Raw genomic sequence first — 27,827 nt, forward strand, 5'->3', positions numbered from 1 at the left:
TCACCTGTATTGCGCATTGATCAGACGTATATAAATGCCACCATGATGTTGCAAAGTGCAATCACTGTTGTGTGGAGACTATGAAGCGCAGTCATTTCCATGCCATGATTCACAGCATTTTGTTCACAAGAATACTGCTAACTGTGTGATTGGATGGTGTACACATAAAATGCAACTTTACAGTAATTAGAATGGAAAATGGGAGCACATTTTTCTAAATTATTACCTACCTTGGAGGGGCTCCTAAACAGTTTGCATGTAACAGTTTTGATAGGTAGCTGCAGTAGGTTGGTGAAAAGTAAGTGCACCGTTGTATTGGACAGATGATGCAGTAGCTCCTAAATCGTGCCACAGTTCCTCCTCAACACAGAAGGTTGTATTGCGGTGACCTTTTGCAAAGATGCTTTTTGTCACTTGTAGAATGTGTCACAAGAAGCAACAGTATTAATAAAACGGGACAATGCTACTTTTGTTGTGCCCGTTTCGCCACTACATTGCAATCCTTGCTTGTTTACAGACAACTGCATGTACTGTGCAGTCAGGGACAAAAGTTTGTGGGACGTGAGTTCGTGCAGGAACGTTTATTTTTGACTGGACTGAATGAAATGTGCTGAATCACTTGGGGACACGCATGCCCCATTTACGGAAAAAAATATCACAGAAAAAGCCATCGAGGCAACGAAGAAATGTTTTTCCACAAATCCGCATCTCGCAAATTTTTGTCCTTGACTGTACCTAGCAAGAGCTGGAGGTCTCTAGTTTGCCAAATGCGCCATGGCAAACTTGATGTGCCAAAGTTTCCAAGAGTTTCCTATAGCACTTGGAATTGGTGACACTGAGAGTGATTGAGGTTTGGACAGCAGCTCACTGTGCTTTCTGAAGAAAAGAAAACTGAATGCTCACACATACAAATGCTACCTCAGTTTCTGTCGTACTTAATCAAGTGTGAAGTGGCACGAAATTTTGTTTCGAAGCCATTTGTAACAGAGATAACAAATATTTAGCTCACTTGAATGACACTTTAAATCAAACCAACTTTAATTTATAGCTTTGATCAATGCTGGGCACCTGCTGTTGCTGTGGTGTGACCAGGCTGAAGATCACCTTAGCAGATAGGCTGCAAATTAGTTAAATCCCATCTCATACCTTTATTTGACCTGCCTGTTTGCGCAAACAAATTTATTGCTGGCTTGATTTTTTTTCCCCTCTTAAATGCCAGGGGTGCTCTGCAATACATCTGAACCATCTTGGCCGCATTGCGTAACTCGTGCTCCTCTTTCAGCGTACTTTGAACACCTTGTTCCGAGCATCATGCTTGAGTTGAAGTGGCACATCCTTTGGAAGGTGCCACACCGGTGTGGCCGAATGTCAAGTTGGCGTAACTGTTCATTTTTGCACTCGTAGCCACGGTTGCTCTGCTTAGCAAGTGCGAGCTGTGTTTTTAGCCTCAGGCGTGCTGTGAAAAGGTGCCGGGCCTCTCCGGCTGGCGTGTAGCCCGTGCACTTGCTCAGCATCAGGAACAACCGCATACGGCCAGAAAAAAAAACCGCACATGGCCAACGGGGCATGCTTGTCTGAACAGAAGCGTGTTGGGCGACGCTGTTTTGTGTGAAGCACATCACTGGATGTTGGATGCTTTAAGACTGCAGTTGCCATCAGAGCAGTACTGGTGAATTGCGAAGTAGCTGTTTCCCACTAAACCCGATATGTCTCGGTGTGATGGCCCAGCGTAAGTACCCTCTTCATAGTCCCTTGCCTGTTTCCAGTGAACTTGGCCTACTGCCAAGGATGCTGTGTGCTTAACTTTTGCTGGCACCCTGGCTGAGAGAGCGTCGCGAGGGTTTCCTCTTTGTGTCCTCCTCTTGGAATGGGACTTTAAATTTTTTTGCCTTATCTGTAATTCTCTCGAAAAATGGTGCTTCTAAAGAAAGAATGCAGAAGAACAACACTCAAGCAATCTTTAAGTGACCTTGGTGCTTTGTAACTCTGTTCATTAACTTGTTATCTGTGTGTCGTTGCCAATCAGCGGAACCTTAAGTGTGCGTTCTCTTAGGCAGGTGTGCCCATTGCTTCGTGCATATTGCAATGATCATTCGATAATCAGCTGTCTCTGTGTAAGCCTGAATTTTTCGGCTGCGCTCAGATTGTGTGTTTTTGCTGTTTTTCTTCCATCCCATGTCCCTGCAAAAACCATATGGGACGATCAAATCAGCAGGGTGAAGCACCACTCGAAGATGCGTCACTTGTTGCTGCCGAACCAATGCTTGATGACGCCAGAAAAGCCTTAGAAGGTGCGACTTCTTGGCACGTTGCCTCTTTTCAATCTGTGACTGTACTGGTGCTGCTGCACGTCAGTAAAGCTGAAACAAATAGCACCACAGTAAACTGGAACAAATTGCGCTCCTTTCATGCTCCTTTCCAGGGTGTCATGTGCATGTCTTGTAACTCAGACGAAATGAATATAGGCAGTTTGTCCTCCCCTAGTGCTTAGATGTCTTTGAATTTGGGAATTCTGGATGAACGTTTTGTGCTGAATCTAAAAAATGTATGCAGTAGCAATGTCTCTGCGTCAGTGAAGAAAACTTTGAAGAGGGTTAAGACTCGGATAAAATTACTGGACAGCTGCAAATTGTCCTAGAACTAGCACCTCTGTGGAGCATTATTTTGGCAGAGAGAGCAGTTTGCTCTAGCCCAGAACTGTGTGGCCTCTAGGCTTAGGTTGATACTTTGTTTGCTACTTTTTGCGACTGATGGTCTGAAATTGTTGATGGAAAAGACAGCATCTAAGTTTAAGGGGGGATGTGGGGATCGGTTTGTGAAAATCGCAAAAAAAAAAAAGTTGTGTTTAGAAAAGTTAGCTTTTCGGCAGCCACAAAACATTATTTCTTATACTGAAATATTTCACCCAAGAACAAATTATAAGTTCTCCAAATAAATATGCAGGCTATGTAATGTACATAGGCAGTGTATGCTAGTTAAGAACTTTAAGGCATGTTTTCTGAAAATTTTGTTTTAAGCATATCACCTTGCTCATGGAAAGCACAGCACCGTAATGAATGCACAAATTGAATACTGTTTGTTTTGTTGTAGTCGCTGACGTATGCTTTGTGTCAAGGAAGTCTCAGACTTACCATCCAGGCTCACGTTTTTTTTTTTATTAACGAGTAATTAGGCCATGATGCATTTTAAATATTAGTAAAAGGTGTATACTGCATCTTTGAAAATAAGAGCAGGGAAATTCAAAAAGAGATTAAGAGCGTCTTGGTTTAGACCACGCTTCTTACGAAATATTAAAACCATTTACGGGCCCATAGCCCATGTTGTACCCCTGCTAGCCTTTCCACGAGCAAGCAACGTGCGAACAAGGTGTAAAATATGACAGAACAAAAACTACTTTAGACATCATAGTGAAACTTAATATCTGACTGATGCTATTTCAAGTGAGTGTACTAATTTGTGTCGCTCTAAGTAAAAAAAAAAAAAAAGTTGCTTCCGATCTCTTCATCCCCCCTAATGGAAAGGATGATGTCTATTTCTGCTGCTCTGCTGAGCTCTATAAACATTCTATTGCCCACACTATCATTTGATCTATGTTTAGCTACACTTCACACAAACCTTCTGCCTACCTACATTGAGGTACTTCTTGAGACTTTGTGGTCGTTGTACTCAGTAAAATTGGTGCCTGAAGTTTAATTTTGCTAAGCATGGAGGGTGAGTGTAAGGCCCAGTCAGTTGAATAGTTACATGCAGTGATAACTATGTTGCAGTTTTCTTTGTGTGCCTAATAAACTCACTGGTGCATGCTAAGCAAGGTTAGTACACATGTAACTAGTAATTGCTGTTAATTGTAAAGTCAAACTCTAATATGCCCATTTATTGCTGCCACTTTCTCAGACATGGAAAGAGTGAATCCTGGCTGCAGTGATTAGCGAAAGATATTGCTTAGGGTAACATTGTCTGTACACAATCTTACATAATTTGTGCATCTTTTCCTGTCTCAAGGTCAGAATTATACCCTGGAGTCAGATTTTAATGAATGAAGTGTGGGTAACACTTTTCTCGCATTTAACATCTGTTCTTTCTTGCAAAACAAAAATCGCAGATGAATGCACCCCGGACGCAGACTTCGCGGTGGTGGACGAATGCTCGGACGAAGTGGTGCTTAATGAAGACGACGATGCCATGGTTGTCATGGATCAAGCGTGATTTGGGACTGCCGTGGTTGGCTGTTGTTTGTTGCTATTTCTTCATGATCTTTTTTTTTTATTTTTTTTTTAGAATGTGTCATACATACCTTTGTTGTTTCACACATTTCAGCATGTATGGCGTTTCAAATTTTCTTGCTGATAAATGTATTGAGCAGTGCTCGTTACATGCATTGGCTCTGTATTGCAGTAGCACTGTACAACCATCGGGCTTCTTTTTTGTGATTCTCTCTCTCTACCCATGTAAGTAACATGTCACTCATGTATTCAATAAAGGCACATTCTACCCATATGGCCGCGTGAAGTCCCGATATAAGATCTGCCTTGTTAACATATACAAGACATTGTACATGGAGGAACACTTAGTTTTGGAAAAAAACATGAAGCTGTGGCAAATGAAATGAGGGCAGGATATAATTAGTCGGCGAAATTCAGCATGAAGACACCGTGGCATTCAAGTTCATTGAAGAAAAGGTTGTGAACGTAAGTTTTAATGCTTCTGCTGTGAATCGTTCATGCGTATTAACCCCTTACCGCATAGCATGTTGTAAAGAATACAGTGATTTCCTTTGTGCTAAATTGTTCTGAACTGCAAGAAATCTTAGTAGCACGAAGTGTGCTGTCTGGAATTCGTGTGCGCAGTACCTGAATCTTCGGAATAATTTTAGTGGTTTTCTTTGCATATGTTCAAGAAGATACTGTTCTTGCAGAAAGTTTGTAGGTAGTGAAAATATTTTCTTCATTTTGACTGGAAACAGACCTCGGCAAAATTATTAGATCATTGAGATTTATTTTGTCCGGTTGCAATATCATTTGCGCGATAGTCCTTCAGACTACATTGTGAAGTGCTTTTCGTGTATCAGATATGACACACCATGTAGATAAGGGCAATTTTTGTGACACTATCATGCTTCATAATTTCAGTAGCAGGAAATAAATTCATTGCACTCAAATTACTTTACATATTTTTTCAGATGCAGATTACCCTTCTTAATTACTCATTCTAATCAAAGCAGTGGTAGGACTCAAACAATGTATAGCTGAACCAAAAGTGAGTTCTCATGGTTATTCGACAGCCTGTGGTAGCAACAGTGAAAATGTATGAGTTCACTGTACGGTGTACTAACTGCAAAAGAAAAAAAGATCTTCAAAGAAAAAGCGGCAACCCTTGCTGGGATAAAGAAAAAGAATCGAAGACAGAGTAGAAAATTCGTATGAGAAAAGCATGGTGCTAAAAGCAAACCAAGTATCTGTGCTAGCCTATTACAAGCTCATGCCGAGAGGGGTTGCAGGTGGAAGAAAATGAGCTGCACAAAATAGCTGAAGAGTGCTCTTCAAGGCAACCAACAATGTGGCACCGTACGGTGCCACTGCAAGGTATTGACTATTTGGGCAGACTTTCACGCCTTTGATATACTAGTGAAATGAATGTGCCGTCCACTGCCCTTCACTACTCAAGGCAGTATAGTTTGACCTGGACGAGCAATAATACTGTGTTTCAAGACACTCTGCTAGATTCAAGGGCTTGCATTGTGAAAGCGTTGCAAGAAATAACGCAGTTGTAGGTGGGCCCTAAATGATAGTCATAACTTCTTCAGCTGGATCTTTTTTGTTTTCAAGAAACCGCCGTTTTGTGATCTGTAATGTAATTTTCGTTCAGCGAGAGCTGCTTATGAGCAATTTTATATTTTTTTCTAAAATTACCCCTAACTGCATGGTGCGTCATGAACACGACAATATTTCGCAAAATTTTTCTCAGAACATTGATATGGCTCTTTGCATCGTGAATGGAGCACAAATTTTTGGGGCTGGGAAAGAAAATTCATGCAGTAAGGGGTTAACATCTGCAATAGTGCCTTGAGTGTTCAGCTTTTTTTTTCTTTGCTTCTAGCTTTGGGAGCAGAACTGGTCATGCAAACCATTTAAAACAATGTGATTCTACCAGGTAGATTTTCAAGAAAAGCATTGGAGCCTCCATCTTCAAGGAAGTGCGGCAGGAATTTTCTTCAATGCGTTTTGGAGTGAAGCACCAGCACCTTTGGATTATCACCTCTGCTGCATTATCAGGCTTTGCTGAACATGTGGTGGTTGCAGAGGTATAACGGCTCAGTGTATTTAAATGCGGAAATTTTTTGAAGTGTTGCGTTTTCATATATGCATTCATCCACGAGCAATAAGTTCTCCGACAAATTTATTGTCATCAAAAAATCTATTATCATTGCCTTTCCCAAGTTCGATTGATATATGGCTACATTTATTGTGCATGGTTGTCATGAATCCTTTGTAGTAGCATTGTTTTGTGCTCAAAGCTTTGGCATTAGTGTGCAACTGGCTAATCCTAATGCATGTTTCACTTCACGTAGGAAGTGTGCTTGCTAGACTATCCTGTTTGTCTCAAGGAAGGGTCGATTTCATTGTTCAGTCAGTGTAAGCATGGAATACATTGCCATCATTAAACTAACACTAGCAACACAACCTTAGTTTACATACTGCTAGTCAGAAAATCTTAAGATGTTTGTTGCATCCAATATTGATTTGTTGTATCTGGGAAAATGTAGTTTCACTGAGGCATTCAGAAGTTTTGAGGTAAATGCAAAATTATGGATTCTTTAGATAATTTTGTTTAGCTTTAGCTAATTGTGCTTTTTTTACATTTTGTGTCTCACTGGTATGTCTGACTATTCTTGCTTGTTGACGAAGGGTGCCTTGGATGCTTTTCTGTGCTGTCTGAATTTGATGAAAGGAAAAGTTCAGTTCATCACGAAGCAGTCTGCAGTCTTTCCTTTCAAGATGCATTTGTCAAGCTGAAGGGAAGAAAAGCTTGTGGATTCTTCAAAAAATGTATGCTATTACATATACTGCACAGCAGGATGCTTGTTACATTTAAGTGCACTGTGAGATTTGCTGTAACTGCCTTGATCCAGTGAACGGTAAATCCTGATGGCCTTGACATTGACTTGAAGACAGATGTGCCATGGGCTTTCATCGAACAAGCAGTCCCCTCCCCCACTTTGAATTGTTTATATATCAGTGCAACGCCTTATGGCTCTCAAGAGACTGCTGTGCCTCAAGCCTTCGAAATAGATGCGGCTGATTCCTGCATTTCTGGAATTTACCAAGCATGGAGGTGCAAAGAAGCCAAATGTGCCTGCACAGGCAAGCAACACAGGAAAAAATTCTCAGATATTCTTTTCAAACTTTCCATGTGCTTAATCAGCCACGCATGTTTTTATAGGAGAGGTGAAAGTTGGAAGACACATCTGGGAAAGCAGCGATGGAATATAAACGAGCAAAGTTGAGCACTGTTGCCGAGATCACTCTGCCTCAACATTGACTTACCGAGCCTAGTGTCTTCATCAACAATTGTAGTTGTGACCCAACATGTTGCAATAGAAGCAGTTGAGCACATTCAAGCACAAGGCATGTTCCTGACATGTTCAAGCACAAGAACAAAGACAACATGCGTCCCTTTGTGTCGAAGGAAATTACTGCACAGAATACCTCGAACGAAGCTTGTTTGCTTGCTTCATTGCTGTGGTTGATTGGCTGTGCAGTGCAAACCAGTCAGCATTTTTGAATGTTTGATGGTGTCAGTCTTGCACAGTATGCGCTCATCGAGTTGCATCCAGCGCATAATTGCATACACATTTACATGCTGTCAGAATGTGCATTAATCAAGCAACAAATGTGCATAGTTATTAGCAATGCTTCAAGTTCGGTCAGAACTTCATGTACAGGTAGAAGCAATATGAAAGAAAACGTGTCAGCACATTCCACTGAGGCCAGCGACGCACTTGTGGCTGTTCTAAAAACATGCCATGCCCCGTCATAGTCGTTATGAGGTTCATGCCTTCATTTTCTTGAACGCCTTTAGTTTCAAATGCAAATGGCACTTAAGTTGGCCAGGGCATGTGTCCATTCATAATATTCACACACGGGCAGTGGATCCGTTTTGCTGCCTGTACGTTTTGAAGCGACATTCTGAAACAGCTCGTTTAAAGTGCTTCAGTAAGGCACTTGAACAGGGCAGCAGTGCTTCTCGGATTATTCGTAATAGACCTTTGTTGTCATCCACGAAACCTCTGCCACCTTTTTTGCCAACCATACCAAGTGAAAATAGGAAAAGAGTTGTTTGGTTTGGTTTGTGGGGTTTAACGTCCCGAAGCGACTCGGGCTATGAGAGACACCGTAGTGGAGGACTCCGGAAATTTCGACCACCTGGGGTTCTTTAACGTGCACTGGCATCGCACAGCACACGGGCACCTTGCTTTTCGCCGCCAGCGAAAAGCGGCCGCCGAGGCCGGGATTCGATCCCGCGTCCTTGGGCACAGTAGTCGAGCGCCGTAACCACTGCGCCACCCCGGCAGGGGGAAAGGAGTTGTGATTTTCCACAAACAACATTCTCTGATCAATTCAATGAACTGCTGTGCAGCAAATTCATTGCTATAGCATCTTCTAGGCCCTCACAAATGCAGGCATTGCCTCCATGCACTGGCTGCGAACGAAAATGCGGTCAGGTTTGCCAGCATCTTTACCAAGCGCAGTGCACAAGGGGTTCCATGTTACGTCCTCGGGTAACTTTGCGTAAGCTAAACTGCTCTAAAAATAAGCATACCTTATCATTGTAAAAGAATTTTTACAAAATATGTAAAGAAGCCTCGGTAATGAAACTAGCCCTGCACTTAACTACTGCTCGCAAAAGCGCACCCTATCATTGTAAAAGAATTTACGCAGAAAATATGTGAAGCTGCAAGAGGGGTGTGCTACTGGAAAAAGGTCCAGTAACAAATGAAGATGCACAGAAAGTGGCAAGTTGTAGATGTTTGAGTGAGGAGCTGTGACAATTTCAGATCAGACAATCAGATGGCATATGGCCTGACTAGTGATCTTAAGGAATATGTGACATTTGCAAAAACAACCGCATATTCGGTGGCACCCAATAAGCAGTCGGGAGGGATAAGATATGGAGTTTTTTTGTCAAACCGGTTGGGCTAATCCTGTTGGTCGATTCTGGCCGGCGGACATCTCGACCAATAGGAGTGGCGGCTGATTGTTGATAGGTTTGTGGCATTTTTTGTGATATGATCGGAGCCTAACTTGGCCCCAGATGCTCCACTTCAGCCGGGTCGAGTGCGCTAGACTGGCAATGAGCGACGCACATGCCACTACTGCGGTTCGGTCGAAACACGAGCACATGGTCCTTTATATTGCGCCGTGTCGCGAAATGCTAGCTGTTTACAGGGCGTTGGGACACAGTCTCGCGCAGTTTACAAGGATGCGAAAAGGGGCAAGCTCTAGGATGCATTTTCAGATGGCTAGTCATGGGACTATAGTGAAGCCGCCATGGCACACATGGTAGAGACATCGCAAAAGAGCAGAGGCTCGTAACATCCTGGTGTGCAAAACCAAGATTTTTGTCTGCTAGGAGAATTTCTTTTCTAGCGCTCAGCAATCTTCCTTTTTCCCAAGGCCTCTGCGCATGCGCGCCTCTCCCCTGGCTAAAAACAAACCTCCAACCCCAACTGCTCATGCACAGTTCATGGCCTCCGTGATCGGAGCAGCCGTAGCTGATCTTAGAGGCCATGCATAGTTAATATCCGTGGCAGGCGTATGCGATAGATGGCGGTAGCTGTCAAGAACACACACCATCATTTCGCTGGCGGCTGCATCTTCCAAGGCCGTTTTCAACCAGTAGCAGACGAATTTTCAGCCACTCCCAGAGGGCGCCACATTTTGTGAAAAAGGCGGATTCTGTCGCGGCGCTGAGGCTGCGGATGCCGTACAGTCGCGTGACGGCAGTTGGGGTATCAGTCAAAACCGAGGCGCCGGTGTTTGCCATCGCAGTGTTTGATACTGAATGTACTCATGTCGACTTCGCGGCCTTCTCATCAGATGGTCACATGGTTGACGGGCCGAGAGGTTATCTTGCACGGGCTACAGGTAAACGTCACGCGGAACCGCAACCCTTGGCTGCTCATCCTCGGTGCTACTCGAAATCAATTTTTCCTTTGGCCCGTGCGCACTTTTTGCAAGTTGGTGTTGCGTTCGGGTCTGACAAAAGTGTACTACATTAGTTGGGGTCGCATGCTGACTGCGTATGTCCGCGCGCTTTTTGGGACTCCGTTCCAGCGGATATTTTCCGGCATTTCGATGCTTAGAAGTAGATCATGTTGCAGTGTCAGAAGACACAGCAGTAGCCAGTAAACAGTTGCCATGGGGTGTCCAGCCGCCCTCATGTCAGCGCGTGAGTGGGGAATCTGCGTATTTTTTTCTGATAGCAGGATTGAAATACTGAACAACGAATGTTGACGCTTTCTGTGGGTTCGTCAGTTCCGTGCATTGCATCTAGTTGTATATTTAATAGTTCCCGTGGCTGCAAACTTTGGGATTGTTAAAGATCCTTGGATTTTGTGGTGATACTGAGTTCATTGGGCTGTCAGCTTCGTAAATAATGGCTGAGGGGAGGGATATTTTTGTTGCGCAACATATGAATGTGGGATCGCAGTATATTTAAATGTCACTTGGCGATAAATTTTCTCGCCTTGTGCCCATGCCTCACAAAAACCCAGTACTATGGGGCCTAGGATTTGAGGGATAATTTTGCTCATAACAGCCGTGAGATAGACTTCGTGACTAAAGGGTAGTGCAAGTGTAGCTCATCGGCAAAAATTACTGTGGACGCACTGTTCGATGAGCTTGAACCCTGGAAAGCGCAAAGGTACGTGCTCACGTTTTCCTGGTGGCGGCATGTAAAGACTAGCATGGAGGCGCACGCGTTCCGAGCATTCGCAGGGCCCGCTTTAGCATTTTAGAGAAGCCTGCGCCAAGTTCCCTCTCACCCCCTTTTTTTTTTGCCTGAGTAAATAAAGTATTTTGCGCACCCTACCTTTTCTGTGTTCGTCAGTTCTTTTGCCGCCTGTCCCTAACGCATGGTCGGTTGCCGTTAGGGATGGCGGTCTACTCTGTCTCGGGTTCTGGCAGTGGAGTGGGAGCTACGAGTTCCTTGAGTCCGCAGACAACTTCGGGAACGTAAATGGCTCGCGATCAGGGCAGGTACCCTTCACTGCTGCATAGGAAGCTGGCCTTAGGGTATTAAACGCTCGTAATGGGGACCTAGTGGTGGCTTCGGATTTGCCTCTGCGTACGTAAAATGGCTCTGAAGAAGCTCCTTTCGGAATTCGAGAATTCTACCATACAATGTGGGCACACGTTACAATAAAACCGTTATTACTGGAATGAAAGCTGGAAACATGCGGGCCGGATTGAGCTACGCGTGCGAGTAGAGGTGTGACTTTTTGCTGCAGTCCAATCACGCAAGGTACAATAGGCCAACGAGAAACTGATAGGCACTCCAAACATTCTGAACATAGAGGTGCTGGCCATCCAATCGGTCTCGTGCCAGCCAAGTACTTCAAGGAGAGGTCAAAGTGTTAGCGGCTACTGGGCTCTGAAAGGCAGTACTACATCTCAATGCAACAGTTGTACAATCGGATACAACTCGTCTTTAGTAACCGCCACAAACATTTCCTTTGTGGCAGAAAGTACTCTGGTATTAAAGCTTTGCTCATTACCTAAATGAAAAGGTAACCACCAGACCAAATTATAAGCTCAAGAATTTCGATAATTCAGCTTGTTTGCTCATTGCTATTCAGCAGAGTAACGCGGGAAATTTTTTATCTTGGCGCTGGGAATTTAATTCCTAGTTATGTGTATGGGTGTATGCACTCTGCGAATTATTGCATTTCACGTATCCGGAAGAAAAGGAAGTTCCTACTGCCGAAGGCAAATTAGTTTTCCACGGAAATACTTTTGAAGTTCACTGCTGCGTTCTTCGCGGGTTACATGTATGAAATGGAAGCTTCCGCTTATGGACCAGTGCAACGATATTTAATTGCCCGAATATGCATTTAGTAATGCGCCGGCATCATTGTAGCCGCCATATTTGACATGCTTGGAGAATGTCGGAATTCTTCGCTCATGTTGCGGTTTATCGTCGCCTGCTTTGGCCACCTTAGCTATACGTAGTGTACAAAGTGGCTTTCATGATATGGCTTGAACAATTTAAAACCGATGACTGAAGCCTGCGACTGCAATTAAGATTGGTGAAACAACTCCATCTTAAAGGGCCCATGAAAAGCTACGGAAACTAGAAGATGCGCACGAGCAATAGGTAGCCCATCGATCGTCACCGCAATGGAAAATTTTTAATGAGAGCACTGAAGATGTAGACGATTGAAAATGATGCTCCTCTCCCCTTCAACTCAGTCTATGCCGGCGCGCAAATAAAAATCGCGGCGCCTCCTTTCGCCGGGTTAACTTGGGAGCGTCCAATGAGGAGGTGCGCCCGGCAAACCCATGTGACGTCACATAGGAGGTTTTTGCGCGGGGATGCGTCGCTCCAACTGAACGCGAGAGGTCGGCAGGAGCACTTTTTATTGGTGCAAATAGCATTTGATGAGTCCCTTCGTCGGCCTGTAGCCCTCTACATATCACTTTGAACACGATTCAATGTGCCTTTAAATATTGGTCCGAAAGCGGCCCTGCTGATCCCGTCGAGCAACAAGCGCCACCATTGGCCGAGAGTTCGGAGCACGCGGCGCCTACGCAGGAGGCAGCCGACCAACTAGAGCGACAGACAAGCGGCAGCCTCGACCAATCAATCGATTCAATGTGCCTTTAAATATTGGTCCGAAAGCGGCCCTGCTGATCCCGTCGAGCAACAAGCGCCACCATTGGCCGAGAGTTCGGAGCACGCGGCGCCTACGCAGGAGGCAGCCGACCAACTAGAGTGACAGACAAGCGGCAGCCTCGACCAATCCGATGACGAAGAGTTCATTTACCACAAGGCCTTCCTTTAAGCCAACGAGCGTGCCTCGATGTCCTAGCAATAGCGTATATGAATCGGGACCCAGGGGCCACAAGTTCGATCAGCAGTTAGCATTCTTAAAGCAATAGTTAGCATTTAAGTCGTTTTGCGACTATAATTTATCTCAATTTTTAATTACCAACTAGGGTATTCGCGACGCGGCGATGCCAACTTGCGTTGCAGGTTTCTCGGCTAAACGGAACTCGTTACGCTATCGCGTTAAAAATGACATTAGAGACTTAGTTTAGCGCTGCCGCTTACCGTGGCCGTCTACCGCTACCGCGCACTGTCAGCACAGCACGCGCTGATTGGTCCTCGCGTGCGGCGTCCACCGAAATTTGACAGGAACGTGGCGCCATCAGTCGCCATCGGGGTGATCTGCGCATGCGTACTGACACTCGCGCGGTAGCACTAAACTAAAAGTCTCTATTAGAGACTTCTAGTTTAGCGCGCTTACCGCGGCTGTCTACCGCTACCGCGCCGGCAGCACAGCACGTGCTGATTGGTCTCTGCGCGCGGAGTCCGCCGGAATTTGACAGGAACGTGACGCCATCTATCGCCCTTAGGGTGATTTGCGCATGCGTACTGACGCTCGCGCGGTAGCGGTAGCGCTAAATTAAGTCTACTGGGACGCATCTTCCCATCTGTCTGGAGCCAAGCACAAGGTAAGTTCGACTTCATGAATTTCATAAAATAGCGGTAAATAATTTATAATTAGATCTTCCCCCTTGAAGTTTCAACCGCAGAATGATATTTGTGCAGTCATTGAGGTGTTGAGGCATGCAAAACCTGCAGTATGGCTGCTGTTTCAGTTTAATTCATACCATTTATGTAAACGTCCCTAAAAGGTAAAATAGCAAGTAAATTAATGAGCAGCGATTATACGTTTTTCGTGCCTTGTGACTTCAATGTGTCGTTCGGCTGCTGAGACTGAAACTACACGAGGAAACATTAATAATAAATTATCATTTAGCCACCATAGGGGAATTCTGCGCCGTGATTGATGCAAAATACTGTCTTACACACTTTTCTAAAGAAAAACGTGTGTCGAAAATTTTGCTATCTTCTACACTACTACATTCGCCCACAGACTATGGGTTAGTGCGGAGCGGCGTGAGGCTTAGAAAAAGTATGTGAAGCAATCTGTTGGGCTAACTAGCAGTTTAGCTAGCTTTTGCACTGTATGGGAATATTACCTCTAGTTCATAAGCAATATGTTGTACATTGATGGCTGCCAGCCTGTGTTTGCAACCGTGTTATCGATCGATAGTTTGCTTCTTCAGATAGCGATTCGAAGGCCGGCATGATCCGGGCCACGTATCCGCAGCTTCGTGTGCACATTAACTGAGTGGTTTCCATGTATGCTTTGTCACATATGAAGAGCGTTGTGACGCTCGCTATAAGCGCAAGGTGTAGAAAACGTGGCCACAAAAGCAGTAGGTTCATCGTGCAAATAAAACAGTCACTGCGCTGATTGGATTGCCTTTGGGGGCGGTGATATAAGCCTCGAGATACCCGAGACATATGCACCAAGATGCATTGCGCACGTGCCCTGCTTTAAAGCACGAAGTCCAGACAGCGCACACGACGAGGTTAGCTACTGCTCCGTCGTGTCGGTTCTCGCGGCAGCGTGACCCATAGGGTAACTTGTAGACCAGAGTACAGGTGACAGCACGTTGAAATGGAATGAACTCTAGCTGCATACCGTCGACAATCACTGCCTCTTGCTTTACCACCAGCATCAGGTCATCTATCTTGCGTCGGGCCTGAAACTAGCGCTGGGCTTCTTGAATTAAAAGGACCACCCTAGCTCTTTGAAAGCAAAAAAAAAAAAAAAAAAGCTGCTGAATTGCTGCTCTCTGCCTCCCCAAGCATAAGTGACAAGCCAAGCTTATCTATTCTGAGCAGGTATACCTCTATGCACGATGCGTTTCAAATTCGTTTTCAAGTTATATGCAGAAATATATATATGCAGAAATCACAGCTTGAAAAGTGCCTCCAGGCACTTTTCAAGCTGTCATAAGACAGCTTTTTTCGCCTGGAGGCCCTTCAACCTCGAGTTGAAAAATAAATGAAATTCATTCATTCAAAAAAATAAAGTCACAGGGTGATCCGGAACATCGTTAGATGACGCGGGGAAATGAAGGAATTTCTCAAAATCGGGTTTCGATTGGGGGTGAGGGGTGACGGAAGTGTGAAGAAGGGGTTCCCTTACCTTGGTGCTTTGTGGTGACGGCATGCGCGACGTTAGTGCGTGCCGAACGTTGTTGCCTGTCAGTGTGGCGAGTGCTTTGTGTTTGCCGTGCCAACGACATTGATGCCATAAAAATAAAACTGATCTAACTACAGGTGCTCCCCCTGAAATTCCCCACACTTATAAGCGAAATGGTTAGGACCGAAAAAGCCGTGGGACTCAAGACATGCCACCTGACTGTGAGTCGTGAGGTCACCGCGCGAGAGTGTAGCTGTGCGAGTGATATATTCAGATAAGAAAGGTAATCAAGGTTCCAACCATTTTTTTTTTCAATTAAATTTTTATGTGGTGGGCAATTGTCTCGACACAAAGAAATCAACCTTAGCTTTGCAAGATATGCAGTAGTTATCTCAGAAAAAAAAAAAATGTATATCACTATAGGGGGAAACCGCCGTTTTCCCCATTTCAAAAAGTTGCAAGTTTGGTGCCCTGCTGCTTGTACACTAAAATTTTGTTGTGCAGTATTTCTTGCTCAATAAATCTATGTCACTTTTTCTTTAAAGGGAGTTATTACAAAATTTTTTCCTTGCCGCACTTGTTTTACTAAAAAATCGCAAACTTTGCTCCAGGAGCAACGCGCTGCAAGAAGAAAACGTCGATTTTCAATCTTACATTCTGGCACGAAGAATTGAGTTACTGTCACTAAAACTTTTTGTCTTGGCTATGGAGGCTTGTTCTTAATTTCAGGCAAAATTTGAGGCTGTAGACTTTTACTTGCTTCCCGCACAACGCAACAAATTCGGCCAAATTTCGAAAGTAGCAAAAAAAAAAAACAACTTTGCTGTATTTGACACTTGGCCGCGTTTGACGCGTTGTGGAGAAAACACCGAAAAGCCTACAGCCTAAAAGTTTTGCCTGAAATAAAGAACAAGCCTCCACAATCAAGGTAAAGTTTTAGTGGCAATAACCGAATTCTTCATGCCAGAATGTAGGATTTTAATGTTGACTTTTTGTTTGCATCGCGTAGCTCCTGGAGCAAAGTTTGTGATATTTTTAGAAAATCAAGTGCGACAAAAAAAAAAAGTTTTTAATGACTCTCCTTAAAGGAAACATGGCATATATCTACTGAGTAAGAAATACTGCACAACAAAATTTTAGTGTGCAAGCAGCAGGGCTCCAAACTTGTAACTTCTTGAAATTTCAAAAACAGCGTTTTGCAGTAATAGCGATATGTGATTTTTTTTTTTTTTTTCAGAAAAAACTACTGCATATCTCGCAAAACTAAGGTTCATTGGACTAAGGTTTTAAAAAATACGTTTAGCCTTAGCACAGTGAAACAAATTCAGAGAAATTCAGAGTTGCACATGCTAACCACCAGTATTTTTTTTCGTTCGCTGAAGGTAATTAATTAGCAAAAACTAATTAGCTATTTTTAAAATTTGCCTTGGGAGAAAAAGTGTCAATATAAACGTTGCATATCTCCTCAGAAAAACGGCTAGCTACGTTGTTTCCATCATGCTACGATTTACGCAAGCTGTTATTTCTAATTCGCCAAGCGCATACAAGCAGCTTCATGGTAGAGAGCATGGCCAAAAAAAGCGAGTTTTGTTTTCTCGGGCGCGTCTCGAGGCTTTAAAGTGACGCCACATTCACGAGAAAGCTTTTTCTTTTTTTTTTTATTGCACCAGGCGTCGTTTTCGGCTGGTTTGGTTTGGTTTGGTTTTGTGGGATTTAACTTCCCAAAGCGACTCAGGCTACGAGAGATGCCGTAGTGGAGGACTCTGGAAATTTCGACCACCTGGTGTTCTTTAACGTGCACTGACATCGGCTGGTAAAACTATCACTCTACGTAAACGCTAGTTTAATGGAAACAACCTAGCTAGCCGTTTTTCGAGAAGATCTACTACTTTTTGATTCACACTTTTCGGTCAAACTTATAATTTAAAGATATCTAATTAGTCTTTGCTAACTAATTAACTTTGGTGAACGAAAAAAAAAAATACTGGAGGTTGGCGTATGCGACTGTGAACATCTCTGAATTTGTTTCACTGTGCTAACCGTATTTTTTAAAACCTCGGTCCAAGTTAGCTGGGACACTCACCCGCCCACCCAAAGGAACAGCTTTTGCGAAATCCTCCGTGTCATTTAGCTGGTCCCGTGGCGTAACACTACCAGCTGATCAAACGCTAGCTGGCCGACCATTGCCATGCTATAGGCATGCTCATCATTTTTCGCTCACAATTAATGCTGACGCCGTATTTTTCGGAGTAGAAGGCCTCTGATGCTGTCTCGTTAAAACGGTTAATATTTAAACATCATTCGACAATTAATTGCAAGGTGATTCATGTGTGAAAAGAATGTCTTAGTTTTGGCTCCAGTTCATAGAGACGCGTAATGGCGTACGCTGCGGGGTGCCTGAAGGGCATCTCACTTGGCCAGCTGCTGTCGTTCCGAGCCGCGATTCACTTTCCATTTATAACGCGCAGTCGCCTTGAGCGGAACGGGTAAATATCTCAATTTATTGTCGCAATCACGGTAAATAGAAGGAACGCATACATCCTGCACTTTTGGAAGTATAATTAGGGCGTTTATTGTCGGTCGCCCTTGAGCAGGGAGGTCGGTCGATGTTATTATTATTATTATTTTTGTACTTCGGTGCATTTCTCTGCGTACGGTAAGTTTGCCTCGAGTAGAGAATCATTTTCGGAACCCGCTGTATATACTTGCAGGCGTTGCAGCGCGCAGGTAAGAAAATGCAATTGAATTTTTGAATTTAATTTCGATTGGAGCAGCATGTGTCCTTAAAGGAAGGAAAATGGCGTGCAACTTCGAAAGCCTCGTGATAACGTGACTGGACCGCATCAAGAGGGCCATTTAAATACGCCCAATTCTAACTCGGCACCTTATCCTCAGTGCAGACAACAAGTGCAAATAATTATCTGGTTTGATAAAGTCAGCGATAGGACGCGTGCGAGATTTTGAGTGGGAATATTATCGTAACCAGGAAGTTCTTTGGTAATAAATTTGAGCGAAAGAGTTTCTGCCTGTCAGACGCATTTCTTTTTTGAGAGTCAGAAAATTTTCGAGCACGAAAAGTGAAAGGGTCGCCGAATGGCATTCAAGTTTTTATTTCTCGGTACTTGGTATTGGGAGCAAACATTTGCGTTAGCTGTGTGCTGCTACACAGGACGTATAGAACGCTCATTTTGCTGTAACCGTTTTCTTATTGCGCGCAGTGTGTACTGTCTGCAATCATACCTTTTTTTTTTTTCTTACTATCAAGTACATGTGGGCCGACAGTGCATCACAATTCACAAAGTTTTTCTGTTCAAGGAACATATAAGGCAGCTGTCGGACTTTGCGAAAGGTTTTGCCAAATGGTTGTATTGAGTATGCAATGGTCACCGCCGAGGGTTTTCTTGGTGTTGACCCGTCCGGACACGTGTCGCGGGTCACGGAGTCACCTACGCGAGTTGAGTGGGGTAGGTCCAGCGTGGACATAAGTCCAGCCAGCTTACGTCCACGCTTCTCTTCACGCGCGTATCCCCAGATCGTGCCGGGGGCGTTAAAGTCGCCCACAGCCAGATGGTCCCTGCCCGCAATCGTTAAAACGCGGCTAAAGAGGTATGCGAAAGTGATGTTGGCCAGTCTCGGGGAACAGTAAATGTTAAGAACGCGTAGTTGCGGGTCTTGTTTTCGTAGCGGAAGAAGGGTCATCATTACGTATGAGAATTCTGTTTTGAGATCTAGGTCAGCGAGATTGGCCGTGTATATACAGGAGAGGGGGTCCTGCTGAAATGTATAATTTGTGAGGGTGGCGCCACTCCCTGGCTCCTGGAGGGCTACCAAAGCAGGAAGGTGCTCAAATGTTGCGAGGAAAAGTTGTAGGTCGACCCGCTTATAGTGGGCTTTAAAGCATCGACAGTTCTACTGGGTAATTAGGATGATGATGTACAATTTAGATCGGGAGGAATTCCTGGGTTTAGAGGTGCTCGTCGAGATTGGCAAGAGGGGTAGGTTCTGCCTGCTAACGGGACTTTCTTTTTGAGGGGGTGACGTCGTCACCGCTGAGGCCTGCGAGAGAGTCTGAGTATGCATGGTAATCTCAGTTGGATATGCCCCTCCTAAAATATCCAATATCTCGGTGCCTCCGAGCGCCGAACGGTTATCTGGACTCCGGCTCGCACTAGCCTCGAGGGAAACGAAACGGCCGATGCCGCCGCACGCGCGCTCACTTTAATTCCAGGCACCAACATCGTCTCCCGTCAATCCGGACTCCGAACCCAATCCCGCCTACACTTTCAAAGAAATAATTCAGTTCTATCAATCCAGCCATTCAATCTATCCTAAGCCCTTCAAGGGCCTCACAAAGGCGGAGGAGCGCATTCCCCTTCGCCTTTACACCAAAACTTTACTGTGCCCGGCAGTATTGCAAATATGTTGAACCCGCTTGCACGGGGAAATGCCCGCACTGCGAGGAAAAGTGTAAGAGGGAGTCTACCTAGTAATTGTAAGGGGCGGCCCTTTAGCTGCCGTACCATCCCTGTATAAAAAAAGATAACAATAAATGTTTTTCGTCATCATCATACAAGGATCACCTCTATAAATTTCTTTGATTAGAATATTACCGCAAGTTGCATTTCAGGGGGGAAAGTATGGTACAAACCGACGAAAATAGGAGCACAAACTGATGAAACTTTGGACGTCAAGCTCGGAACTAGGAGCTGGGAATGAACTGACTGCGCGTACACTGTCTGAGTCAGGCTAAACGCCGTCAGCATTAACCAGATGGCCAAGATTTTAATTTCGCGGTGACCGAAGCGATATTTCTCAGTGTTGAGCTGATGGCTAGCTCGGCGGAAAATTGCGAGAATTGTAGAAAGACGATCCAGGTGGCTTTCGAAAGTGAACGAAAAAAAAACAATGACACCGTCTAAATAACTCACACAAGTTGTCCACTTGAAACCCCAGAGCAACGAGTCCATCATCCGTTCGAAGGTCGCAGGAGCATTACAAAGGCCGAACGGCATCACCTTGAACTGGTAAAGGCCATCAGGTGCACATATGTGATGAACGCTGTTTTCTCTCGGTTGCGTTCGTCGACGGTTATCTGCCAGTAGCCCGGACGTATACAGGAATATCACAATATGAACATACCTGCAGAGTCTGTAAAAGCTGCGTGCTTGGCTTGGTACCCAAGAGCCCTAGCATCCAAGAGTCTTATCCCATCCTTCTACCTCAAATGAGCAATCCCAGCGTGTAGCTCTTATTCCCAGTTTTGTGATATCATGAGGGCGCATTAAGTCTCGCAAGTCATAGCAGAATTAGTTCTCGGCCACATATGTCATTTCCCAGCTACCGTCTGGCTCTGGCAGATGGCAAGTGGAACGGAAATGCATGATCGTGGCTTTCGCTCATCGGATATTTCCTGCAGAACAGGGCTATAACGCAGTCACGTCAAAAAAATTAACAGACTATCAATGAGATTCATATGTCTACGTGTGAGCGTTATTTTTCTACAGCATATGCTACGTTGTAAAGAAATGACTGACACATTAATGCTTGTTTCTGATCATTTATTGTACTGTGGCAGTTTTCTTTGAGCTGACTTAAATTTAAACAATTTGTGATGACCAACAGTCATCGACTTTTCTTTCAGGTGAAGATTGAGGTTAAATATAGGGCCATTCAGTTAGAGGCATGTATGGATGGATGGATGGATGGATGGATGGATGGATGGATGGATGGATGGATGGATGGATGGATGGATGGATGGATGGATGGATGGACGGACGGACGGACGGACGGACGGACGGACGGACGGACGGATGGATGGATGGATGGATGGATGGATGGATGGATGGATGGATGGATGGATGGATGGATGGATGGATGGATGGATGGATGGACGGACGGATGGACGGACGGACGGACGGACGGACGGACGGACGGACGGACGGACGGACGGACGGACGGATGGATGGATGGATGGATGGATGGATGGATGGATGGATGGATGGATGGATGGATGGATGGATGGATGGACTGACAAATGGATGGATGGATGGGCGGATGGATGGATGGATGGATGGATGGATGGATGGATGGATGGGCGGATGGATGGATGGATGGATGGATGGTAACTTCCCGGCCTATACCTGCCAACTACCACCTGCTAATGGCATGATCGTATCGTGATTTCTGACATACATGCTGGTGATTTGGCGAGGGGCTTCGAACGTCTGGCAATTTTTTTGAGGCATGGGTACTAGCGCTGTCGCAATAAAAAAAAAACTAATAAAGAATGATTAGATAAAAGAAAATGAATTCATCCGGAAGAGTGCGCCTTTACATAGCAACGAAGAGCACATTGAGAACTTTCGTCCTATCCTATTTGTTGTATGATTTTTCTCATATATATCATTTCGTCCACTCACATATAAAGAAAGGGGAATGTCAGTCCATTCTGACACTGGCAGACATATGTGGCTTTTAAACCTAACCGCGTTAGGTGGCAGGCGGATGTTGGCACCTGCCAGGCGGTATAGACGCAGGCACACGGAAGAAAGTTTTCACCTTCATGGCACTCAGCTCTGCGGAATGCGTGAAATGAAGGAAAAAAAAAGTACGAACGGCTTTTCTGACCCGAGAAATTAAAACGTGATTAAATGAATTAATTCCGGCGAAGCTTATAAGAAAATAAAACTAGCTGACTGCATTAAGAATCAGCAGAATCAAACACCCTCTGGAAAGACAGTTGAAATGCCATGACCTGCACTATAATTACCTTCATTTTTTATTTATTTACGTAGAAAAAATTCATTGTTATACGTAGCAGCTAAACAAAAATAAAAGGCGCGGCACGTCTCGCTAGAGCTATGGAGAGCTATTCAGATCGCGCCTAAATGCCCCATTTATCTTTTTCAGTTGCCGTTCGCGTAATTTGCCGCGTAACAATGAAACGGGCTACACCTGGAGGCTGGGCCAGCTGGGCTGGTGCGCAGAGAGCGAGTGAGAAACCTTGCGTTCAGCGGCCGTGAAAAGACGCTTGTCTGGCAACGGGCCAAACCAGCGGCCGACCTTAGCCGCGCACAGCCGCAGCCAATCCAAAATGCGGAAATGAAGTCCACTGCTCGTGTCGTGTGGCGAGAAAACCTGTTGCACTGGAGCCCGTCCCACTCGACGACGTCGACGAAGTAGAGGCCGCACTCAGCTCGAGCGGTCACAAGCGCACGGAAATTGCTGCGACCAAAACAACCGGCAACGTTTAATTCCGAAATCACGTGCACAGCTGTTGTGTCTAATAACGGTGCTCCGCTGCTCCCGCTGTGTACGCGTGTGGGTCACTCGCAATTACGTCCGTGGTGAGTGCGTCCGTCCGCTTGGTCAAACCGCCGGCTGCTCGCCGAGCATGAGCATTGTTTTTCGCTCGCTCGCATAGGTCAGTGCCGGAGAGCATTGTCTCGCGATGGCCAAGATCGAAACCTGGCAGGATGTTCTCGACGGCACAGCGGAGCGCATACGTCAGGGAAACGGCTTCGCCGTCTTCAGCGCACTAGAGACGAATGAAGAGCGCGTCAGGTTCTGTCTTCGCCACGAAGTGGCCCATCCGCGCATCAAACACTGGCTGGCCGTCCTCTGCTCGTCGAAGCACCGGAAATTCTGGGAGAAGGCCTCCGAACTTCGCAGCGAGGGAAACATCTGTTTCAACCGCAAGCAGTTCGCAAAAGCCGCTGAGTTTTATACGCAAAGCATTCTGTCAGCTCCATTCCCGGACACGCCGGACGCTGAAGGACACGCCGAAGAGATGTCACTGGGATTCGCAAATCGGTCCGCCGCTTACTTTCACGCAGGCAAGTACAAGCGATCTTTGTGCGATGTCCGCTACGCTTTCGAACTCGGTTATCCTAACCACCTGCGTTACAAGTTGTACTTGCGGAAGGGCCAGTGCTACCTCCGCCTTGGAAAGCCCAGAGAAGCACTCGAAAACTTCGATTTGGCCAGCAAGGCACTGCGACGCGCGGGGCTAGACAGTCGAAAGCATGCGCAGCAGGCGAAAGAAATTGACCTTTTCAAGCAAGCGTGCACCGCTTGCCAGACGCCGCCCGTGCCTAGCGACGAAGATGACCCCGATGATGAATCGCAGGTGCCAAATGTCGCGCACGGCCTCCACGATTCTGTGCCCAACTGCACCAGTGCTGTGGACATCTTATACAGTACGGAGAAAGGACGCTTTGTGGTTGCTAATCGGGATCTGCGGACTGGAGATGCAATCTTCGTCGAGAAGCCGTACGCTTCGGTTCTATTACCCGGTCACACTAAGACCCACTGTCACCACTGTCACAAGAGGCTCCAGAACGCTGTCCCGTGCTCACAGTGTAACCAAGTTCGATTCTGCACCTTCAGCTGTGCCAAGGAGTCTTGGAGCCTGTACCACCAGTGGGAATGCGGCAACCTGAACCTTTTGTACTCTGTAGGTATCGCACATTTAGCAGTGAGGATTCTGCTTGTCACAGGTCTGGCTAACCTCACTCAGTTCTATCGTGCTCTTGCTGAAGGAGACGATGAAGTTAGTGAGTACAGTTACAATGCTGTGTATGAATTGGTTACCCATTCTGAGAAGATGTATGCTGATGACATGCTACAGTATTCTTTGACAGCAGCGTTGCTGTACTTGCTTCTGGATCAGGTTCAATTTTTCAGCCTGGATGACGTGGCCTCAAAGGCTTCACTGCTGAGTCTCGGTGGAAGGAATGGGTCTAACCACCACTCTGGCCTGCCCGGGAAGGAGCCCAATGTTACGGCTTTAAAAACTTTTGCTGGGGGCCTTCTGTTACGCCACATACAGCAGCTCGTATGCAATGCCCATGCCATTACTTCCCTGGAGTCGAGAACGACGCAGGAAGATGATGTTGTAGTCACAACTGAGCAAGTTCGGATAGCCACAGCCATCTACCCAAGTGCGAGCCTTATGAATCACGCCTGCAACCCTAACATCATTTCAAACTTTCCTTGTGGCTCGACTCTTGTGGTGAGAGCTGTAAGAAAGATCTCAGTCGGAGAGGAAGTCTTAAACTGCTATGGCCCACACTACCAGAGGATGACCTTCGCGGAACGGCGTCAGACGCTACAGGAGCAATATTTCTTCACTTGTGATTGCACGGCTTGCAGTGCTGGTGAGGATACTGAACAGCGTTTGCAGGCCCTCAAGTGTGAATACTGTGAGGGCCCGCTCAATACACCAGATGACAGTGGGAAAGCTGCCTGTCTGGACTGTGGCACCACTCAAGAGTGCCTCGCCCGCGAGCAGAAAGCGTTCCGAATGCATGACCTGTATGTGCAAGGTGTTCAGCTCGCTGAAAAAGGAAACCACTTGGAAGCTCTGCAGCGGCTCAACAAGTGCTTGAAAGCACGGGAAAAGTTGATGTACAAACACAACTTGAAGCTCTTGGAAGCGAAAGACATGGTGGCGAAATGTTTCTGCGCTATTGGTGACTTTCGTTCGGCGTGCGATGTGCTTAGTCCTGCCGTTGACGCGATCCGTGAGATATATGGGGAGAACAGCATTGAGCTGGCCAATGAGCTTCAAAAGCTCTCTGATGTACTTGTTAATGCTGTGCCCCAGGCTATCCGGCAAGAGGCTTCTGCTGAAGAGATAGACCAGCTCATAAGGAATGCAGATACTGTAATTGATGAAGCTATGACTATTTACATTCTTCACTATGGTAGGAGGCATCACACGACTCGGGATCTACAGGCAAAAAGAAGAATGCTGGCTACTGTGTCCTGAGATTGTTCCATGAAAGTATGTTCAACGTTTTTACTTTTTTCCATGAATTTTACTTGTGTGTGCACTGCCTGCCAATTGGGTGTTGTGTGTTACCTACACTTTTATACATAGAACTGTCTACAAGCCAGTGAGTGTGAGTATGCAACAAGGAAGTTTTTTTTGTTTAGAATTGCAACTGTCAATTGTAATCCCTTTATTCTTTGTTTTGTGTGCAAAAACAGATGTTTGGTTATTCGTATTAGCACTGTGATGTGTCTAGAAGTGTGGTCTGTTAATATATGCATTTCAGGCATGTGTTGTCTCAACAGGGTAATCCATAAAGCTGTTCAACAGCTTCGGTGCCATTAGCAGGTGGTCATTTTCAGGGAAGGCTTTGTTGTGAAGAGAGTCGAGCTCTGGGTTTCAGTGCAGACACATAGGGTGTTTTGTGACGCAGTCTTAGTTAGATATGTACAGCACATAAAGCAGACGCTCAAAGCACACATACTGTACTAGTGTTGACCAGTGCCGACTTGCATATCTGTGCTTGGATATGAGAGTACTTTCCTCTGTGACTTCAATATGTGCACCAGCTTATTGCCTGTGGTTGCAGACTTGTTTGTTGAGCATACTATGCATATTGAAAGCTTTGGGTTTTGTGTGACAGTATTTTCAGTTGTTTTCACTGCCTTCTGTATAAGCACTATTGCTTCCTTCAAAATACTATGCCTGGCTGTAAAAAAGAGCATATTTATTAATTTGCAAACTTCAATAATTGATGACTAATGTTAATGCATGGCATTCCTATTGTGCAGTTGATAAATTATAGAATTATAGTTGTAGTGGGACTGAGTGCTGTGCCTCCGTGCATGATACAGGATTGTTGGATTTATTATGATTACCTCCTACTGAAAGCGTAGTTGCAAAATTAGACCTGTTAGCTTGAAGGCTAGAAATATGCATATTGTGTGTTGAAAGATGTGCATGTAGTAAATATTACATTGCTGGAATTGTCTCAAGACCTGTGTGTCCTCATTCCGGCCTGCCTTTTGTAAGAGAGGAAATTTTTTAATTAAACATGGTAATATCCAAGAAGGACTTCACATTAATTTTTTTCTAGTTGAGAAATTGTACAGCAGATATCAGCAGTGAAGCATATCAGCAGTGAAGCACTGGGGTTGATTAAATTTCATAGATTGATTGATAAACTTTAACTGAAATATAGGGAGTAATGGGTTAGGAAAGAGTTGGTAAGGGAGCAGTGGTCAGCAGTCCTTGGTCCAAGAGTCCATTGGCCTCAGCTATGGCTCTGGATAGAGAATGCTTTATTATTGGAGCAAATCTCTACACTTTACTCGATGTTGAATTTTACACGAATTCCTCACGTAGCAGTTCCAGTTATTTTTCCTTCTCTGAAAGGGAGAGGTTTAATCAAAGATATGGCTTGATTTAAGAAGTCCTCAGTTCTCTGATAAAGCCGACAAATCAGTATCACAAAGGACTGAAAGTCTCATTTCTCCACTCCGCATCAACACAAGTTAACAAAAGCAACCATCAACAAACAGCTGCATTCTAAAGCAAGGTTAAATCAGCATAGTAACAGTTAATGAATAATACAGAGAAACTGTAAGGAAGTTGCTCAATATGGACTTAAGTTCTCAACTGGGGCACTATTTTTGAGCCGATTTGTGGGAAGTTTTAATCAGACACTTAAGAGTGAATTGTAAGGAATGGTGATCTCCCAGTTTTTATTGTTTGTTTGCTGTGATCATACCAAGTTTACTACCCACTTTTTTTTTGCGTCTTAAGGTGGTGTATTATGGGAGAATGGTTGGTGGCGTACATTCCGAACAGCTAGTGTAGCAGCATTCCGCGTAGTCCTTGGCAAGCCTAATGGGCACCTGGCCGGCGCTTTTCTTTTCGTCTCTGTGCGCCGTAGTCGATCTGGGTCGCGCCCAGGCGGGGCCAAGGAACGACCGCGCGTACAAAGAACGAGACTCGGCGCTCCGCTCGATTTCGGTCCGAACGAGTGTTGCGTCTGGCGGCAGGAGGCTGTTCGCCTGCGAACTGAAGCACGTCTGCCCTACTGCGTGATCTCATTCCCACGGCAGGGCCGTAAATCAGCGCTCCAGCCACTCTACCCGCGGGCCTCGAAAAAGGAAAGAACGTTAACTTTCCGTTTCATTTTTCCTCCCCTCGCGTTGTGCTCTGGAAGCGACGTGTGCGCGCATTGGCGTTTTCGCTTTTGCCGCAGCTGGGCTGTGGCGATAACAATGCTGACGCGCGGTGACAGGGGCAGCGTGCAGTACATTGTTTTTCGGGGTTCTTTCGAGAGGCGGCCTTAGCTGTAACCGAGCAGCTGTAAAAAAAAAAAAAAAAAAAAGAAAAAAAAAAAAAGGGGGGGGGGGGGGGGGGCGACTGCAGGGGAGTTCCCTTCAGCGGCCTGCGGGGTCCACTTTGCATAGCACTTCGCACACACGAACCTTTTGCCTCCCTTCTTTTTTTTTTTTCTCTCTCTTTATTTTTCTGCTATAGACGAACGTGCTTTGATAGCCCTAGGTATTCGCGCGACCATCTCGATCGCGACCCTCCGGAGTCACAGGTTCAAATTCCGTGTAATTACTGGAGTTTTAGTTTGAGCAAAATTAACTTGTATTGCATTTTTACATGCCAGAATGACGTTGGTGTCAAGTTGCAACGTTATAATGATTTTTGTTCCCTTGCTATGTTTTAATCATTTTCAATTCCACAGCAGCACCGCATGTGACGTAATGACCCTCAAGAACAATCCGG

The 27,827-nt window shown here is 45.3% G+C and overlaps 2 protein-coding genes across 7 annotated transcripts in view; both read left to right on the forward strand.

Moving 5' to 3' along the window:
- The window catches only part of LOC146173221 (uncharacterized), a 49,256-nt gene extending 44,759 nt beyond the window's left edge, over positions 1-4,497 (forward strand). For 4 of the 6 annotated variants that reach the window (XM_084585077.1, XM_084585080.1, XM_084585078.1 and 1 more), the window contains exons 11-12: positions 2,213-2,291; positions 4,103-4,497. In XM_084585077.1, coding sequence (XP_084441203.1) covers positions 2,213-2,291; positions 4,103-4,206 — 183 coding nt within the window. In that variant the 3' untranslated portion in view covers positions 4,207-4,497. The remainder of the gene's footprint in view (positions 1-2,212; positions 2,292-4,102) is intronic. The other 2 variants (XM_084585079.1, XM_084585082.1) reach the window with 1 other exon arrangement.
- Positions 4,498-22,337: 17,840 nt separating this feature from the next.
- On the forward strand, positions 22,338-27,405 carry LOC146173222 (protein-lysine N-methyltransferase SMYD4-like). The gene has a single exon (XM_084584203.1). The coding sequence runs from the start codon at positions 22,734-22,736 to the stop codon at positions 25,053-25,055; it is 2,322 nt and encodes a 773-aa protein (XP_084440329.1). The 5' UTR covers positions 22,338-22,733; the 3' UTR covers positions 25,056-27,405.
- The last annotated feature ends 422 nt before the right edge of the window (positions 27,406-27,827 follow it).

Source organism: Amblyomma maculatum, chromosome 11 (assembly GCF_055883805.1).
Source record: "Amblyomma maculatum isolate TAMU_Amacu chromosome 11, ASM5588380v1, whole genome shotgun sequence".
In the NCBI taxonomy this organism is placed as follows: Eukaryota; Metazoa; Arthropoda; class Arachnida; order Ixodida; family Ixodidae; genus Amblyomma; species Amblyomma maculatum.